Here is a 19,346-nt window from a genome sequence, read left to right on the forward strand (position 1 = left end):
AGCCAAGGCCAGGGGGCTAATTCCATAAAGGTGCGATAAGCACAGGTGACGGGCTATCGCATCAAATATCCCACTGACTTTAATGGGGCTTTTCATGCGATTGCCCGTCATCTGAGCTTATCACACCTTGCAGAATAAGCCCCCATGCCTTCCCACGGTCAGGAGAGCTGGCGTTGGGATATGAGATTGGTACCCCCAAAAGCAGTGTCTTTTTATCCACTACAAAGGCAGTGGGGCATATGTATCAAAGCAAAAGTGTTGTAATTCTTTGGCCCAAAAATGTTTATATATATTTATATATACCATTGAAATCGGTAGGATTGTTTCTCTGATACACTTGGAGCAGTTTGTTGGGCCCCAGAATTGCCCCACATTTGCTTTGATACATAGCCCCCCGTGTTTTTACCCTTACACTAGTAAGACACGTGTAAACTCATAGTAATGTTGTTTATTATGTGACATTGCCGATCACATGGTCTTCGTTCGCCTCCAGTATTCCAACAATGGCATTTGTTGTGTTGGTTTAGAACATGCTCAACAGAAGGTCCTTCAGTGACGTGCTGCCGGAATCGCCGAAATCGGCCCGCAAAAAAGAAGAGGCTCGGCAAGCAGAATTTGTCAGGATCGGCCAGGTTAGGATCATGGTTATTTGTCCTATTTGTGAATATCTCACTTCCTATATTGTATCACTCCTCTCAGTGCCAAACTGGCTGAGTCTTACATTTACAAGGCAATAATGCAGCCCTTTCCTATAATAACCCAATCGCCAGAGGCTACGCTGAAAGTAGACTATCACACTGTTAGTGTAAGTGGCTAAAATTGAAATGTAATTCACAACTTTTATGTATTCAACACTGATACCTTATCTTACCCATTATTATTTTGTTGGTTTAGCATAAGTGTGGATTTTAGGACCACAAGTGATTCTTTCGATGTTTAATATGGTGGTGCAACCAAAATTATATAACCGGCCAAACACCTTATTTATATTTTCGTGGAATGACACACAATAGCTCCTGAATTAGAAAGAAGGATACATTGATAAATCCTACCCCTAGCTCTGTAATAACCAGTGTACACATGTAGCTAGGGTTGCCAGGTGTCCGGTGTTGAACCAGACTTTCCTGTATTTGGATACTCTGTCCGGTAAAACATTAGAGGTGATACTGAACATGTTTGTGTCCAGTATTACCTCTCTGGACATTGTGACCTGACCGGCTTGGGGAGCTGAGGATATCCAAGAGCAGGGAGAGAGCAGGCCTGGTGCTAGGGGGCAGGGCAGCTTCCTCCACCCTGATTGGCTGCTGCTGGGTAATGCAGCCAATCAGGAGGTGGTGTCAAGAGCCTGGGGGTGGGGGTAAGGAGAGGATGAAACAGCATGGAGCGGTGAGGTGTGTGTGTCTCAAGCACGTCGCACCTTTCACCAATGTGTCCAGTATTTTTTGAGAAACCACCTCACAACCCTGTCCGTTATTTTTTAACAAGATGGCTTAAAAGTCCCCTAATGCCACGCGATTAAGGTGTGTGTGTGAGATTTTAGAATAACGGACGTCACAGCTGTAAGCTTTGTACTGATGTGATAACTGTTCAAAATTCTCTCTAGGCACTCAAGTTGAAAACCATTGTCAGAGGCGATGCCCCTACAAGCTTGGCAACAACAGGGCTCTGTAGGAAAGAGGTAAGAGTACCTTACATTGAGAAAATCTTCCTTAAACCCCCTCGTGATGCGGTAGCTGCGTCATCATTTTTTGTAGAGTTGATCATCCAAATGAACCAGTTCCAGGTGATTTTCAATGATTATTGCTACTACTATTTTGCAGCCCTGGGAGTCCCAGTGTTTCTGCAGCAATTTCCCGCATGAAGCAGTTTGCGGCGATTCTTGGGGTCAGTCTCTGCTAGTTTCCACGGATGCTGGAGTATTGCTAATAGACGGTGAGTACTTCTTTCATTCTTGGGCTCATTAAATATGGTCGCCATTATGAAGTCTCAGAACCCCTTCACGTCTTTCTGTTCTGCATTTTGCATCGTACGGAAGTATTCTTCCTTGGGTAAATGTTCCGGTATACATTTCATATCCCACGGAAATTCGGAATATTTGGAAAAGTTATTTATTCCCCCTAATTGATGGAAATATAGTATACCCTGGGGCTTCCACTTTTATTAATCTTTTCCTGCTGCTGTAATGGACTTTCTCAGTATTGAAATGCACCTGTGGGTATCTATGCATATTATTTAGCAACTTGGCCCCATTGGAAGAGAATTGATGGTAGGTGGTTTCGATCCTACACTATACGATTTACAGCAACTACTGCAAAAAGTTGCTACTCAGCGTTTCTTTCTAATAAGTTTGTGTCTTCTGCAAAACGTGAAATGAAATCATATTTTTCAGAAGCATCTATAAACCCATTTCCCCGTAATATTGACATACGAGTACTGTATAATAAATTTTAGGCCTCGGCCCTGTTTAGTGCTTGCTTGCGGAAGCGCACTAACGCGCGCTCCCGCTCAGCACTGAGCCCCTACAGCCGCAATTAGAGCGGCTTTAGAAGGGGCTCACCTACGCTTCCGCAAGCACGCGGAAGCGTAGGTCTTAGGGGAATTTAAAAATCCCTCACTTGCCGGCGCGACAGGCCGGTCACGTGAGCGGTTCGCCCAATCAGGGCGAACCAGCTCCGTGACGTCACTGGCCCGCCCCCGGCCAGTGACGCGCCCGCCCCCGGCCCGCCCCCTGACGGCCCGCTGACAGCGCGTGCGGTAAGCAACAGCAAGGCCAGGGACAGCACCCGCTTTCCCTGCGCCTCAGCACGCCAGCAGGGAGCCTGGCCCAGGCCTTAGAGATGAGATTTGAAAGTATATGGACTAAAATTACAAAATGATTAATGTTGATATTGATATACCTGCTTACATAGCCCTGTGCCCGGGAGAACATTACTGGCACACATAACAGTCCTAGGACTTTACAATCTAAGGTCCAGACTCCGTTAGCACATTTAATGTCCCGTTAACGGTAATGCTGTACTCCATAAAGAAACTAACGTAACGTTAACTTCACATTACAAGCCTATCATTCTAAACAACAGACACTTGGGAAAATATGCAAATAGATGCTAGCACAAGACTACCCTTCTAATAACGCTCTGTTAAGGTTGACACCAAAAAAGAGTGTTGGGTTATTTAAGTCATACACAAACCTGGCGTTACTCCTATCCAGACACTGAAATACAGGGAAAGCCCTAATTCAGGGTGTGGCCGGGAGTAATGCCAGGTGAAGGTATAACGTAGTGTTATAGATTTCCCTCTCCTCTCCTCCAAAAGCCCCTTTTCATTGTCTGGCTGGGATTAACACCAATACTTTAATAATGTTGTCCTACTTGAAGATAATCCGGCATTATCCTACCACGACGATAACCCAAGACCAGCAGACCAGCGGGGTTGGATCCACCAGCCTTTCCGATCCAGGCATTTTACGTACCCTGTGCTGCCAAAATCCCACCAACCCGGCCGCACCTCATTGTCCCCAAGGCAGAGGTTCTCAACTCCAGTCTCCAGTCCAAGACCCTCCAACAGGTCAGGTTTGAAGAATATCTCAGCTTCAGCACAGGTGGCTCAATCAGTGGCTCAGTCTTTGACTGGACTTGAGTTGAGAATCCCTGCCCTAAGGGACACTTCTTTCTTACCACACCACTCTTCCTTACCGCACAAGGCAGCAGCCAAAGAGCGATTGTCAGTGGCTGATGTTTGCATTCAACTCTAAACTATAACCCATGCTGAGCAACTTCCTCCACTACTTCTGGTATCACCTCTCTCTCTTTTTGTTTTTATTGTAATCTCTTCGGGGGAAGGGACCTCCTTTCCTATTGTTATATAGTGTCCCAGCCGACATACATGTATTATTTGTGCATGTTATTGTCTCCCTCCCCACATTGTACTCCCCTACGGAATATCTTGGTGCAGTGCAAAAAAAAGAAATAAAAGATAATATTGCATGAACCTGTACAGTTTAAAGCGCAGTAGCACTCAAGGGGTTAATAACCACTTTATTTATATTGCAATGTGTGTTTTTTTAATTGTTTCCTCATGGTAGGATTATTGTTTTTATAACGTAGCCAAAGCTGGTCATTCATCTAGATGAATTTGGGGGAATAGTGGGGGAGGGGGGTGTTATTCTGGTTCCCCCGGGGAACAATTGGAGCTATTACTTTTAGGCAGAAAGGAGTAAGATCATCTTAGCAGTATCTGTTCTAGCTCCCTCCATCTCATTAAACTCCCTCTGGTTTTTTGGGGCTTGTTATTGATTAATTTATTCCACTTCTTTTATTAATGCTATGTGTAGAAGACCAATTTGAGTTTATTTTTAGATACTATAAGGGAAGGCTACAAATGTGTAATCCTTCAGCACTGCGGCTTCCTGGTGCCGCTGGGAGTAAATGGATAAAAGCTGGAATTAAAGCCCAAATGTAAACAGGAATGTGTTGGCATAATAATCATAACGTTCTACGAATGCGCCAATTTCTGCAGCACCGTATCTGCTATAATAATATAAACACAGTCTCTAAAAATTATAGGGGCTGCAATCGGTGGGCGATCAGGATACATTATCTGCATTATTTGGAGGTCGGAAGTAATGTCCCCAAGGTCATATACAGTGGGGACCTAATATCAGCTCATTATAACACAAAGTGCTGTAAACTGAACTTGGTAAAGCATCAGCAAAACATATTTTCTTTCACAGCTCATGTTGTGTCCATTTGCTCTCAAGAAATATAATTTTAGCATGAATTGAACAGTAACGAGTGGTATTGACATGCAGATCGGGAAGTGCCTGCTACTATTAACCATCTCCCAGAGGTTGTCAAGGTTTAACAAAATACAGTATGTGGAAACACATACAGTATCTGGGTTACGGTATCCATGACTTAACAGACCCTAATGAAATCTGTTTATTGAGTTGATGTTTAAATGATGTTGATGTTAAGTTTAAATCTGTTTAGCGAGTTGAGTTTAATGTCCATTAAATTTCAGTCTTTAGTCAAGATCAAAATCTTGCCCATTCAATACCTTGGCAGTAACTTTTTGAGCAGATTTTATGTCCAATGGCTTAAAAGTGATCAAGATGAGCAGACAGCTGGGTAGTAACATGGGACACGACAGAGGAGTTATTTTAAGATGTAAACCTTCTTTTTTTTCCTCTCAGATGGACAGCCATCTATACCAGTGTTTGATAAAACTCTTCAGGTCAAGCAGATGCACATGCTAGAAACTCTGGATCTTTTAATTACCCGAGCAGACAAAGGTAAGACTCTTTGGCCAACTTGCATTTTTTTTTCAGGTTTACATTTGATCCTAGTAACAAACCACTTAACTTTCAAAAGTCCCCACAAACGTCTGTCTATGAAAAAAAAAAATGACCAGCGCTTTAGTGGTGGGCTGAAAAAATACACTCAAGGCCGATGCTCTATATCAAAGGTGGCCAACTCTAGTTGTCAAGAGCCACCAACAGGTCAGGTTTCAAGGATATCCCTGTTTCAGCACAGGTGGCTCAATCAGTGGCTCAGTCAAAAGGACCAGCCCCTGGTCTACATAGTTACTGATTGGAACCAAATTTGATTGATGTAAGAGTGTAATATCATTTACAGGATATTTAAATGTGAAGGCAGATAGTCTATTCTGGGCCACAAGTAAAATGTATATGTGAAGAAACATTGGCCCATATGTACTAATGTAAGTTTGGAGCGAAATTGGCACATATTGCATCATTTTTGTGTTGCACCTCTATGTGCCAATGTACCATGTGGCTTTGCTCCAGTTCTTGTGCTGTGTGCGTCAGGTTGTTTCTTTGGGAGTGTCGATAGGAGGAGTTGGGTAGGGGTTACATGGGGGCAGATTACAATCCATATCATTTTTCACCAGAAAGGAGACGGCCGGCACAGGCAAGTGCCATGGGGCGCCGCTGCATACCTGTAATTTTGGTGCTTCAGACACCGGTAGATAAAGTTACTTGCTCAAAGTCACAAGTTGGTGACACTGGGATTTCGACCAGTAACATTAACACTAGACCAGGGGTTAGCAACTCCAGTCCTAAAGGGCTACCAACATGTCAGGTTTTAATGATATCCCTGCTTCAGCACAGGTGGCTCCATGAGTGGCTTAGTCACTGACTGAGACACTCATTGAGCCACTTGTGCTGAAGCAGGGATATCATTAAAACTAGAAATGGGCAAATGTGCCCAAATCTGTTTCCCGGATTTTGTCGCATTTCCCCCCCCCCCCCCAAAATCCGTTTCGCGGTGTAAAATCCGCGGCCGGATTTGGTCGTTCTTTAATCCGCACGGATTCATCAAAATCCGCCATTGGATACAATCCGGCGAAGGATTTGTAGAATCCAATCCACGGATACAGCAATCCGTTGGCCGATCTGCAAATCCGTCCACGGATTGCGGAATCCGCAGAGCGCATTAATAATACAGCTGAACCCCCGTTACAACGCGGTCCTTGGGGGCCACAGAATGAGACCGCGTTATAACCACTATAACGGGGTTGTGCTGTAATAATAATCAAAAATCTGCAAAATGTGAATCGCCCTTTTTGAAATTGATCCAAAGGAACCGACCGATCTGCTGCAGATCCAAATCAGCCCCCCTCTAATTAACACCTGCTCTGTTAGTGGCCCTTGAAGACTGGAGTTGGCCACTCCTGCACTAGACTATCCATTCTTTTATTGGTGATCATCATTTTGTTACCAAATGTAAATGAAACGGACCCCTGACTTTGTTTTAGGCTTTCCATCTAATAATAACATGCACCATATGTTATTGTTACTGGTTTGCACTGTATAGAGACAGGAGTTCATAACAAATCAAAGTTTTACTCGGGGTGGCGAACAATTCGGCTTTATACCTTTTTAGCAAGAATTCTCAACTTTGAATCCCGTGCGTCAGAATGAAGAATAGCGTCAGGCTGAATGAAGGAAGAATCGGGAGACATTACAACATTTTAATGTTTCCTTTTCAGCCTGAGTAAGTGCACATGAAAGGGAAATAGAAAAGAAGGATTAATAAAGGTAAATGTTAAGTAGCACTTTGGGAATACGTCCTTAAAGACAGACGAAGACACATTATTCTCGGAACACATTTACTTGTGGCGCTCCCGTTTTATAGGAAGATATATTCAGAAATTGAAATGCTACAGAAGCTGGTGTGTTCAGTGCCCTTTAGCTACGTATTTGGATAACATAAATTTCTGGTAGGTGCCAAATTTGGATGAAACTGAATATATAATTTGGGCAAAACACAGATTTTCTTTTAGCAAAAATTCCCAGGGCAGACGTCTTTGAGGAAACCCCTTTATACTTCGAAGCTTCCATTTGGACGGAATTCGGATGGAACAAAATTCCAGTGGGTATTTTTTTTTTGGTCCAAACGGACACTTTGAAGCATATAGGATTTACTCCTTAACCCAGGCGTGGGAAACTGCAGTCCTCAAGGGGCACCAACAGGTTTCAAGGATATCCCTGCTTCAGCACAGGTGGCTCAGTCTTTGACTGCACCACCTGTGCTGATGCAGGGATATCCTGAAAACCAGACCGGTAGGTAGCCCTTGAGGGCTGGAGTTGCCCGACCCTGCCTTAACCCCTAGGATGCCAGAATGGCATGCAACGCATTGCAGACGCACAAACAGATGTAGCCAATGTTGTTGCAAGCCGTGGCGCACTTCAGCGGCGCATACCCAACGGGACAAGCGGACATTTGTTATTAACCAGCCGCGCGCGAGAAGGGAGGCGTGACTATCACGCCGCTTCCCCCCACAGGAGCGAGGCACGGGTCGCAATACATCTGCAATTGCCCACTATTGCTTTGGCCACAGAGAGAAGTTCTTCGCTGTGTTTCTGCTCTCTCGTTTCACCGGCTGACGCGGATCAGTAATGCGATGTCATAAACTCATGTGCCTTCCGCACAGCACATTTTAATCAGTCCAAAATGCAATTTAGAGATGAAAGGCCATATAGAAAGAATGCAAATCCACGCAATTTCTGAGAATGGAATATACAAGGTCATTATTTTTGCTTTTTTTTTTTGTGATAAAGGCCTTCGGGCCAGTTTATCATAATTGCGCAGACAGAAAATGTAACATTGTATATGCTAATTGTAACAGCTTTCGGGCTAATTTGAGTGATAACAGTGAGTACTATGCAGTTTGTGACGGAAAACAGATACATGGTATGTATTTGTAGGATTTGGGGGTAAATTCTATATACTGTGACGCGGATGTTGGAGTCATTTTTGGACAAAAATTCCCAAGGCCAGCAATGGGTATTTTCATCCCAAAACGGCTGCTTTGGCTTGAGCGAATATAGAATTTACTCCATAGAGAGGGGCCACCAACAGGTCAGGTTTTCAGGAGATCACTGCTTCAGCACAGGTGGCTCAAAGTTTATTTAAAAAAATACATTAAAACAAATCTGGAAGGGGGGAGGGGGTGACGCTGCTATAAATTTACAATTCTACTGGCTAATTACGGTTCTGAAATACACTTGATTTTTAAGCACTGTAATACATTGTGTATGACAGACGTAAGAAATAAACATGTTACGGGCATACCCCGCATTAACGTACGCAATGGGACCGGAGCAGGTATGTAAAGCGAAAATGTACTTAAAGTGAAGCACTACCTTTTCCCCACTTATCGATGCATGTACTGTACTGCAACCATCCTATACATGCATACCTGATGTAAATAAGGCATTTGTAACAGGCTCTATAGTCTCCCCGCTTGCGCACAGCTTCGGTACAGGTAGGGAGCTAGTATTGCTGTTCAGGACGTGCTGACAGGCGCATGCGTGAACTGCCGTTTGCCTATTGGGCGACATGTACTTACTCGCGAGTGTACTTAAAGTGAGTGTCCTTAAAGCGGGGTATGCCTGTATAGCAGTGTTTCCCAACTCTAGTCCTCAGGGAACCCCAATAGGTCAGGTCGTAAGGATACCCCTGCTCCAGCACAGGTGGCTCAGTCAAAATGACTGAGCCGCTGATTTGACCCACCTGTGCTGGAGCAGGGATATCCTTAACCTGACCTGTTGGGGTTCCTTGAGGACTGGAGTTGGGAAACACTGTGTTATAGTATAGCGGTGGTGGCCAACTCCAGTCCTCAAGGGCCACCAGCAGGTCAGGCTTTCAGGATATCCCTGCTTCAGCACTAGATTGAGCCACCTGTGCTGGAGCAGGGATATCCTGAAAACCTGACCTGTTGGTGGCCTTTGGGGACTGGAGTTGGCCACCCATACCATAAACGTTTATTGAAGTATGGCAGCACTCAGTGTTTGATAGTGATGGTACTAGGGGGTATATGGAGTAACACTACTTTTATATTTGCAGACTAGGGAGTATCACTACTTTTTTTTTATTTTTACTTCCTTTCTAAAAAAAATGTTTTTATTATTATTTATTCAAACAAAAAATGATCTCCCTTTCTTTTATGTAATAAATAATGTATATACCTTTGGTAAAACAAATTAGTTCAGCTTAGGGTTGCCAAGCGGCTTCTCCAAAAATACTGGACACAATGGTTAAAGGTGTGATGTGCTCGAGATACAGGCACATGCACACACACCTCTTACCACTCCATGCTGTTTCCTCCTCTCTTTGGCCCGATGCCCAAGCTCCTGACACCATCTCCTGATTGGCTGCATTACCCAGCTGCAGCCAATCAGGATGGAGGAAGCTGTCCAGACCCCTAGCAGCAGCCGTGCTCTCTCCCTGCTCTGGGAAATCCCGCGGCCCCCCAAGCCAGTCAGGTCACAGAGTCCAGAGAGGTAACAGCGGATAGATACATGCCCGGCATTACCTCTCCGTTTTTACTGGACACAGTGTCCAAATACAGGACATTCGGTTCAATACCTGTGATGGCAGATCCAATAGATACCTTCAAACAAAGTGTGATATCATTTCTAGAAAGGAAAGGTATACAGGGATGTACCAAATAAGTAAACATTGGATGGATGTTGATCCAGGGAGTAACCTGATTGCCAATTCTTGGAGTCAGGAGGGAATTTATTTTTCACCTTAGGAGATATCTCTAGATGATGTGTCACTGGGGTTTTTTGTTTGCCTTCCTCTGGATCAATATAATGTAAGTACGGATATAGGATAAAGTATCTGTCGCTACATTTAGCATAAGTTGAACTTGATGGACGTATGTCTTTTTTCAACCTCATCTCCTATGTAACACCGGACACCTGGCAACCCTAGTTCTGCCTGTTGTATAACGCAGGGGTGCGCAAACTTTTTTTATCTGCACCCCCTGCCTGCTCTACCCCCTGCCCCCCCATACCTTTTCTCTGGCGTTCTCCGATGTCACGACATCATGTGACCCCCGCGGCCAGAAGTCGCCGGAGACAAGGTAAGGGACTTACGGGCCTTGCGCACTCCCCTGGCATTTAATATAAATGTTGTGGGGAAGAGCGCCCCCCCACCCTCCGACAATGTCACACCCCCCAGTTTGTGCACCCCTGGTATAACAGATTTAGAATATCTGGGTAGTAGGCATAGTACTGCGGCCTTGTTAAGGCAATCTAACCTCTTCTTACAAAGCACCAGCACGCATCAGTGTACATCCTCTGTATTCCATACGTTTTATTTGTATGCGTAACATGTCCAGTCATTACAGTCTAGTTATTCCACGATTGACATTGGGCCCGGTAATTGGTTGATTTAAATTGCAAATGAGCTTCATAAAAGTGTCAGCATTTGTTATTTGTTGATGGATGTCGCGGGTTTGTAAAGTCTATATTTACAGCAAAACCCATTACAGCCCATTACACGAGACTAGACTGCAGCTGCAGAGAAATCTGGGGCATTTTGTAGGACCCTTTAACATGCTAAGAGTCTGTTTCATTCTAGATTTGCAGTGAATATTGTTATACTTTAAAGCAGGACTCCAGTCCTCAGGGGTCACCAACAGGTCAGGTTTTCAGGATATCCCTGCTTCTTGATTGAGCCACCTGTGCTGAAGCAGGGACTGATTGAGCCACCTGTGCTGAAGCAGGGATATCCTGAAAACCTGGCCTGTTGGTGACCCTGGAGTTGCCCACCTCTGCTGTAAAGAGATGTCCATAGGTATGTTGAGGAGCTAAGCTTGGCGTTATTGCAGCAATCCTGCTGATCTCATACAGTGTTTTAGTTGCATTCGTTCACGGAGCAGGGGGTACAATATATTTTGCCGCTTGCATTCAGCAATGTGACATGTTCTCTGTGCCTTCCGCTGACTTGTAATCAGTCTCCGACTATATTGGAGTCTCACTGGTAAATCAGCAAGTCATTTTCTGTTAAGTTGCCTTTTTCCGGGTCCAACACCTCCCAGATTTTGGTACTCGCAGGGTGAACGTGGGCAGGTAAAACAAATGTTTAGTGTGGACTCAAATGAAATGATAACTACCAGTCCGATTTGACAAGTAACTCGTACTGCTTTAATGTCTCACTGGTGCCAGCGGTCACATTAGGGGCATAATACAAGCCTATTGTTTGTATTGTGCTTAGGCTGTCTTTTAAATGTAGTGTATCTCTGTTTTTTTGTGTATGATCCATATCTTCTGCAACTAGGGTTAATCCATATCTTCTGCAACTAGGGTTAATCCATATCTTCTGCAACTAGGGTTAATCCATATCTTCTGCAACTAGGGTTAATCCATATCTTCTGCAACTAGGGTTAATCCATATCTTCTGCAACTAGGGTTGCCAGGTGTGTCTTCCAAAAATACAGGATACAATGGTGAAAGGTGGGACGTGCCTGACACACACCTCATCTTCACACCATGCTCTGTTTCCTCCGCTCCTTACACCTCCTCCTGATTGGCTGCATTACCCAGAAACAGCCAATCAGGATGGAGGAAGCTGCCAAGCCCCCTACCAACAGCCCTGCGCTCTCCCTGCTCCACCCCCCACCCCCCCCCCCAAGCCGGTCAGGTCACTATGTCCAGAGATGTATTACCGGTATACACATACACGTCCAGTATTACCTTCAATTCTTTACTGGACAGTGTCCAAATACAGGACAGTCCGGTTTAATACTGGACACCTGGCAACCCTACCTGTTCCTGTTCCACGGTGCACATCACATTTAAATATGTGATCATAACAGTGGTTTTGGGGTACAACTGATGGGAGTCTCAGAAACCCTGGTGGGATTGCTGGAGCAGATAATTATACTCTATGCCCTACCAGCTGAATTCATTTAATTGCCTAGAACTGCTGGGTTGCAGGAGATAACAAAGCAAGCAATTAAAGTTGTCAAGGCAGGACACTTCAAACATAACACAAGGCCGCGCTCTATTCATGTGAAACGACAATACAGCTCATGATTATTTTCCTACATGGTTATTTGTTCTGCTTTTCATCACAATTTGGTTATGATTAAAGTGTTTTCATCATTTTGTTGCTTCCATCAGTTCAGACGAGTTTCTTTTATTTGAGTGCAATGACTATTATGAAGTTGAGAACATCGTATTGGTCACATGCAGTAGGTTTAGCGCAGGGGGTGGCCGACTCCAGTCCTCAAGGGCCACCAGCACGTCAGGTTTTAAGGATATCCCTGTTTCAGCACAGGTGGCTCAATCAGAGGCTCAGTCGAACAATCATTGAACCTCTGTGCTGAAGCAGGGACTGATTGAGCCACCTGTGCCTCCTGGAGAGTAACATCCCTGCTTGATGGGACGAAAGAGAAGTCCTTCTGTTCCACATCCGGCCAGATCGCATTCAGCGCCCCACAGGAGCTCAGGACCCGGTCTCCCCTACAGAACGAGCACGTAGAATATGACGTAGCAACGTCAAGGGGCACCCAAAGGGTTAATATCCAAAGTTTATACCCCATGTATGCCTACTAAAAAACCTTGACATTGAAGATGACAAAAATGTTATATTCAATGTTTTTGTGCGTAACAATCCCAGTGCTAAAAATGAGTACAAACCTTTAGAAAATGTACCTCCTAAGTAAGAAGACTTCATACGTGATGCATAATTTGGTGTTTGCAAATGATTTTTAACATATATCTCGTATTGAATACCTGATTAATACAACTTATATTAAAAAAAAAATAACTAGGTGTTTCATTTAACTAGTATTAGTAAATATCAATTATTAGTGTAATATTATTTATTATAGCCGTACTGTGAAAGTAATATATATAATTTTTAACCAACATAATGAAACCGCTGTGTGCTGCGTCAAATACATTTTTAGGTTCTACATAGCAACTTGATTTTGCGCTAACACTATAAGAATCGCTTTAGTTGCGCTTGGCAGCCGATTCTGACGCACTTTTAATTGATTTTGTGGCACACGGAAAAATTATTTTCAGTACAAACTATTTATGCCAAGCGCAGCTCATTTCTGTGCGCTGAAATAAATAAAACCATTTTTTATGCAGCTGGTGCGAATCGAGGAATTTGAGGTGTGTGTGTGTGTGTGTGTGTGTGTGTGTGTGTGTGTGTATGTGTGTGTGTGTGTGTGTGTGTGTGTGTGTGTGTGTGTGTGTGTGTGTGTGTTATCTGAGTCTATTCTGTTCTAAATATGTCTGACCTTTTCTTTCTCTCTCTCTGTTACCAGGAAAAGACGCACGTCTGTATGTGTTCAGGCTCAGCTCCATCAGAGAATGCCTGGAAGACAAGCAAGTTCTGAAGAGAAAGTATGAATGCAGAGAAAATAAACTGGAAAAAACAAAAGGTAGGTTACGTTTTTTGTTTTTTTTTTGTGAACATTTATTGAAGGGACAGCACTTAGCTCTGTCCTTCACAATCCCTGACAATATCATTATTGTCATTAATTAAAATCAAAAGCTTTTTTTTTTTTTTTACCAATGGCTGTGGAGCAAGGCTCTTTAACCAGCTCTCTAACGGGACCGGACCAGAAACTGTGTAGGAATAGAAGGGCCACAAGCAGTGGCGGATTTTCTATTAGGCCCCATACCCAGAGGCCGTGCTCGCTGCCCCATACCCAGAGGCCGTGCTCGCTGCCCCATACCCAGAGGCCGTGCTCGCTGCCCATACCCAGAGGCCGTGCTCGCTGCCCCATACCCAGAGGCCGTGCTCGCTGCCCCATACCCAGAGGCCGTGCTCGCTGCCCCATACCCAGAGGCCGTGCTCGCTGCCCCATACCCAGAGGCCGTGCTCGCTGCCCATACCCAGAGGCCGTGCTCGCTGCCCCATACCCAGAGGCCGTGCTCGCTGCCCCATACCCAGAGGCCGTGCTCGCTGCCCCATACCCAGAGGCCGTGCTCGCTGCCCCATACCCAGAGGCCGTGCTCGCTGCCCCATACCCAGAGGCCGTGCTCGCTGCCCCATACCCAGAGGCCGTGCTCGCTGCCCATACCCAGAAGCCGTGCTCGCTGCCCCATACCCAGAGGCCGTGCTCGCTGCCCCATACCCAGAGGCCGTGCTCTCTGGCCTATCGGGCCTGATGGGAAGTTCCTTACCTGCTGCCGCCTCCGCCTTCTTTCTGCAGCGTCAAATGACGCTGCGATGTCACACGGCTTCTCGTTGCCATGGCACCACGCCATTGAGGCGTCAAATGATGTCGCTTTGCCACATCAATGACACGCCATGTGACGTTGTGTTGGTGACGTCCGATTTCGAAGAAGACGGAGGGCGGCAGTACCAGGTACAGTGCCTGGGGGTGGCGGATCTGGGAATCCCCCGCTGGACACAGGCTTATTGTAATGTCATTTTAGATACATTGAAAGACTTGAAAATGATTATACTTCAGCATTTTGTAAGCGTTTCTACCAGCTGTACATATACATTTACAAGTGAGCGTGCATGTGGCAAACTCCAGTTGGAATAAAGCTGATATCTGGCACACGTATCATCTGTGTAAAAAAAGTAATCAACTGCCGGTGCTCACGAATAGGTACGCAAGATGAGAGGGAAAAAATCCAGGCACGCGGTCTTCTCTTTTGGAGATTTATAAAGCAGTAAAGCAAACCAACGTTTCGACTGCCACGCAGTCTTTGTCAAGGTGAGGGCGGACATACAAATCAAAAGCACATATATATATATATATATATATATATATATATATATATATACCCCTATGCTTACCTATCTAGAGTTATTGCAGCTGGAAAACGGCTGAAACGGGTCCGCCTGTGACGACACGGCCGCGACGGAGGTTCACGCATGCGCACCATCAAGTTCACATCCACGTGAACCCGGCGCACCTCCTGGCGGCCGCACACAATGACAAACCCGGCATGGCCTCCCCCTTGTTGGGATGGCTACCAAGACGCCGAACTCGGCTCTAGTCATAGCATCAAAGTGCTGTACGGGGTTGGAGCCAGCCATCGGGTAGCAGTGACTCACACCTGACTATACCCCGTGGTGGTGTATACAAATCAAAAGTGTATATATATATATACACTTTTGATTTGTATGTCCGCCCTCACCTTGACAAAGACTGCGTGGCAGTCGAAACGTTGGTTTGCTTTACTGCTGAATAAATCTCCGAAAGGAGACCGTGTGACTGGATTTTTTCTCTCATCTTGCAAACTCCAGTTGGCCAATTGTGGGGCGCCAGTGGAAGAGCCCCGAACTTTAGCAGTATATTTAATATAAGTGAAGTCCGTTATGAAAAGGAAAACATCTGATACATCACTATATGTTGCACCTCATGTCCATCCACCTTCTACTGGATCGCAGAAAGTAGAAATCAGGGCAGACACGGAATAAATACTTTGCACCTCCTTTGCAGCTGGAGGATCTGCTCATTGCAGCCCCTGCTAGAAAGAAAGGGCTAAAATTGCACCTAGTTAGAGCCATTATTTTCTTATCAGATAATAACTTAAAACCTTTTTTTTGCCTGTTATATAAGTATATTAAGAAACAGCGCTAAAACAAGCAAACATTTTCTTACCTTGCTAATGGTTTTTTTCCCAAAAGGTGTAATCTTGCTAATACGACGTTGTCATTTTTTGGAACTTTTAAAGTGGCATGAATTACAGAAGCCCAGATTTACTGAACGGTGGTAATCTTGTCTCATCTTGAACGCCATTCATTTGAACGGACTTTAAAATGTGTCCATTTCGTAAACTCTGGTTCTGATTGAGTCGCCATTATTTCAGCTGTACAATTGTTGTCGTTTTTTTTCATACATAAGGCAACCCCTTAATTTGTGTTTTATGTAAAGTATCCTGACTATAAAGAATAGATCAGTATAATTTCCACAGATTAGGATTTCGACAATGAGCGATTATTAAAAGCAAAGTAACAGACCAGTGTTTTTACACAGGGGTTCCCTGGCATCCCTAAATGGTTCCCTGCAATTTTCAGGCGATTTGAAATTTTTACCAAATACAGAAGAATTTACAATGCATCTGATCTTAGGCACGCTATTAGAGAGGGTTGGGGCTCCTTACAATGCATCTGATCTCAGGCGCGCTATTAGAGAGGGTTGGGGCTCCTTACAATGCATCTAATCTCAGACGCGCTATTAGAGAGGGTTGGTGTTCCTCACGATGCATCTGATCTCAGATGCGCTGTTAGAGAGAGTTGGGGTTCCTAAAGATGCATCTTATCTCAGAAACGCTATTAGAGAGGGTTGGGGTTCCATAATATAATTATAATGTTCCTTAACCAAAAAAAGGTTAAAAAAAAAAAAGACTGCTTTGACTTAAGATGGCAGATCATGTTCACACCTCTCTCAAAAATATACCATCAGCATAGGATTATGTGGTTTATACAATAAAGTGCCTCTACCCTGTTTACTTCAATGGCCGTTAATGACTGATATGATTCATATGGTTATCACACTATAGTAAATAGACACCCTTAGTATCATGACAGATATCATGATACCATGTAGTCCTTCGAGGACCCTACTTTCAAGGACTGAAGGTATACATTGCTCACTAGCAGTGTCACTGAGATCACCCATTCATTTACTGGTTCTGTTTTGAACAGCAGTGTTATTAAATATCAGGAACTAGAGCCTTTTGTCATCTCCAAACAGGTTGCCATTTATACGCTATCAACACCCATCACATCAACGAGCTGAGAATTGTAGTGGCCATTCGGAACAAACTACTGCTCATCACAAGAAAACACAACCAGCTCAACAGTTTTACAGGTCTCTCTATGACCTCACCTTTGACAGAATCACCGGTGGAGGAGTTCCAGTACATCAGGGTAGGTTTCAGTGGAGCGTGTCTCATTTAATGAACCATATTATGCATCAATAACAGTTGTTAATCCTCATGGGATGTTGCATCATAAGAATATATTTGAAATACTGTACAGTAATTCTTCATCGTCATCTATTTTCTGACTATGCAACAATGTTGTAATTTTCATAATGAGTATCTGACCCTTTCACTTTCTGGCGTACTTCCGATTACACAGCACTATACATCGAACAAATCTCTGCCCATAACAACGAACATGTTATACTTGTGACAGGTGAAGGTAAAATAAAATGCTTCTCAGGGCAAAGGCCAGGCTCCGGATCTTACTTTGAGGTCCAGTGTAGTCATTCCTTAATTTCTTTAGGTTAATTTAGGTGTTTGTCTGATTGCAGGAGATTTGTCTGTCTGATCCTCCAGTGGTGATGGCTCTTGTAGATGGACCTACTGGTGAGAATGACAACATGATCTGCGTGGCATATCGACACCAGTTTGATTTAGTTAACGAGAGCACTGGAGAGTCCTGCAGGCTGCATCATGTTGATGCAAGTAGGGTAAGTTCTCAATGTTAATTAAGTTACAACAAGACACTAAATTGGCTTTGGTTTGCTTACCTTGGGGGGAATAAGGTGTGGGCTTCATGCAGCAGTCTAGAATTCCATTTGTGGATTGAGATACCAGATGCCATATGGACTTCAAGCATGAAGCTGGTATAATAATCTGCCAGCCCATAAGGGGGTCTATCCATAAAGCACCATTAAATCAGGGCTCAACGTGACATTACCTGAAACAGGAACGTACTTTATGCTCCTTCAGTTAACAAGGTATCTTCAAACCGAATTATATGTAAAATCAAACATCTAATATTAGCAAAGGCTTAGCGTCATGTTATTGTCACATAACGTTGCATGACCTTCCAATACTGTGAAGCACATCTTGGCATTAAATTGGTCCACCCCCAAAACGAGGTCTTTTGCTTGAGGGGAAAGAGAGAGAGCAGAGGCAACCAACACTGGTACATAATAATACATCATGCATAACTGCAGCATTACCGCCATGGAGACACCACAAAAGCACTGTTAACGTGATGGTAAGATAGGTGGAAGCTTGGTGGATCTCCGTCATGCGATGGGTTTACATTAAGTGATATTTTCCCTGGGAAGGTGTCTTCGGTGCACTGAAGTTTTCCTGGTCATTAGAAAGTTATTGAGGTATACAGCATCATTACACAGTACATTTTAAAGTACAGCAGGAGGAGGGCACTGGAGTATATTACTCTTATCCAGCATGGAAGATATTTTACTATCCTTCCCAGTTCTGCTGATGCCGCAGCTTATTCTCTGTGACAGCTTTACTTGTAATTGGCACTGCAGCTGTTCCACCAAATCTGCACAGCTGGCTAAAATACCAGTGTAATCATTCCAGTCCGATTCTGTTCAATCAGGACAGTGCCGAATGCTGTAATTATTTTGTTCAGCTACATGTCTCGCTGGCTGCATACTTGCATTTGCTTTTATGTGGCTATGCTATTGCCAAGTAACTATTTTATTTAGACTGGGCTATAAATACTTGTTTACATCCATGTTATGAAACAGAACATCTTGACTCTTGAGATGTATTGCATCATTGAAGGGTCATAGTCTACTGCTTTCAATGTAGCTCATAGAAATTGATAACATACACCATATATATAGTTAAGTTTAAGTAAAACTCACTGGAACTTGTTACCAAGCAAAAGGGGGATGTGAGAAACACCAACACAATGCATAGCAAGTAAATATAATAAACACTGTATCCTCGATGTCCATCTTGTCCACTAGCCTTACACATTATCATTGCAGGTAAATTTTGTTGCAGCTATTGATGTGTATGAAGATGGGGAAGCTGGATTACTTCTCTGTTATAACTGTAAGTGGATGGTTTCTAGTTCTGAGATCCTCGACATCAAAGCATAAATTTATAGTATGTCGTAATCTGATTTTAAAGTGGCAGTTTTGCATAAAAATTGTTGCCAAAAAACATTTTGGGAACATGCATCTCTTAGTTTCGTGTTAGTAAGCTATTTAGGCAAGTGAAAAAGGACTGAAACGTAGGAAAGGTGAAATAAAATCACTTTGAATCACAGTGTGCTAGTCTTATGCATTTTTCCAAATGAATACAGCTTTTAAATCTCCTAGACGAGTCG

At 43.9% G+C, this 19,346-nt stretch overlaps 1 protein-coding gene across 5 annotated transcripts in view; it reads left to right on the forward strand.

The window, feature by feature from the left end:
* The window catches only part of GARNL3 (GTPase activating Rap/RanGAP domain like 3), a 252,359-nt gene that overhangs the window by 214,686 nt on the left and 18,327 nt on the right, over positions 1 to 19,346 (forward strand). For all 5 annotated transcript variants that reach the window (XM_075578984.1, XM_075578986.1, XM_075578985.1 and 2 more), the window contains 8 exons: positions 528 to 632; positions 1,604 to 1,678; positions 1,821 to 1,932; positions 5,195 to 5,293; positions 13,597 to 13,713; positions 16,993 to 17,168; positions 17,557 to 17,715; positions 19,003 to 19,069. In XM_075578984.1, coding sequence (XP_075435099.1) covers positions 528 to 632; positions 1,604 to 1,678; positions 1,821 to 1,932; positions 5,195 to 5,293; positions 13,597 to 13,713; positions 16,993 to 17,168; positions 17,557 to 17,715; positions 19,003 to 19,069 — 910 coding nt within the window. The remainder of the gene's footprint in view (positions 1 to 527; positions 633 to 1,603; positions 1,679 to 1,820; positions 1,933 to 5,194; positions 5,294 to 13,596; positions 13,714 to 16,992; positions 17,169 to 17,556; positions 17,716 to 19,002; positions 19,070 to 19,346) is intronic.

The sequence above is a fragment of the Ascaphus truei genome, chromosome 21, assembly GCF_040206685.1.
Source record: "Ascaphus truei isolate aAscTru1 chromosome 21, aAscTru1.hap1, whole genome shotgun sequence".
In the NCBI taxonomy this organism is placed as follows: Eukaryota; Metazoa; Chordata; class Amphibia; order Anura; family Ascaphidae; genus Ascaphus; species Ascaphus truei.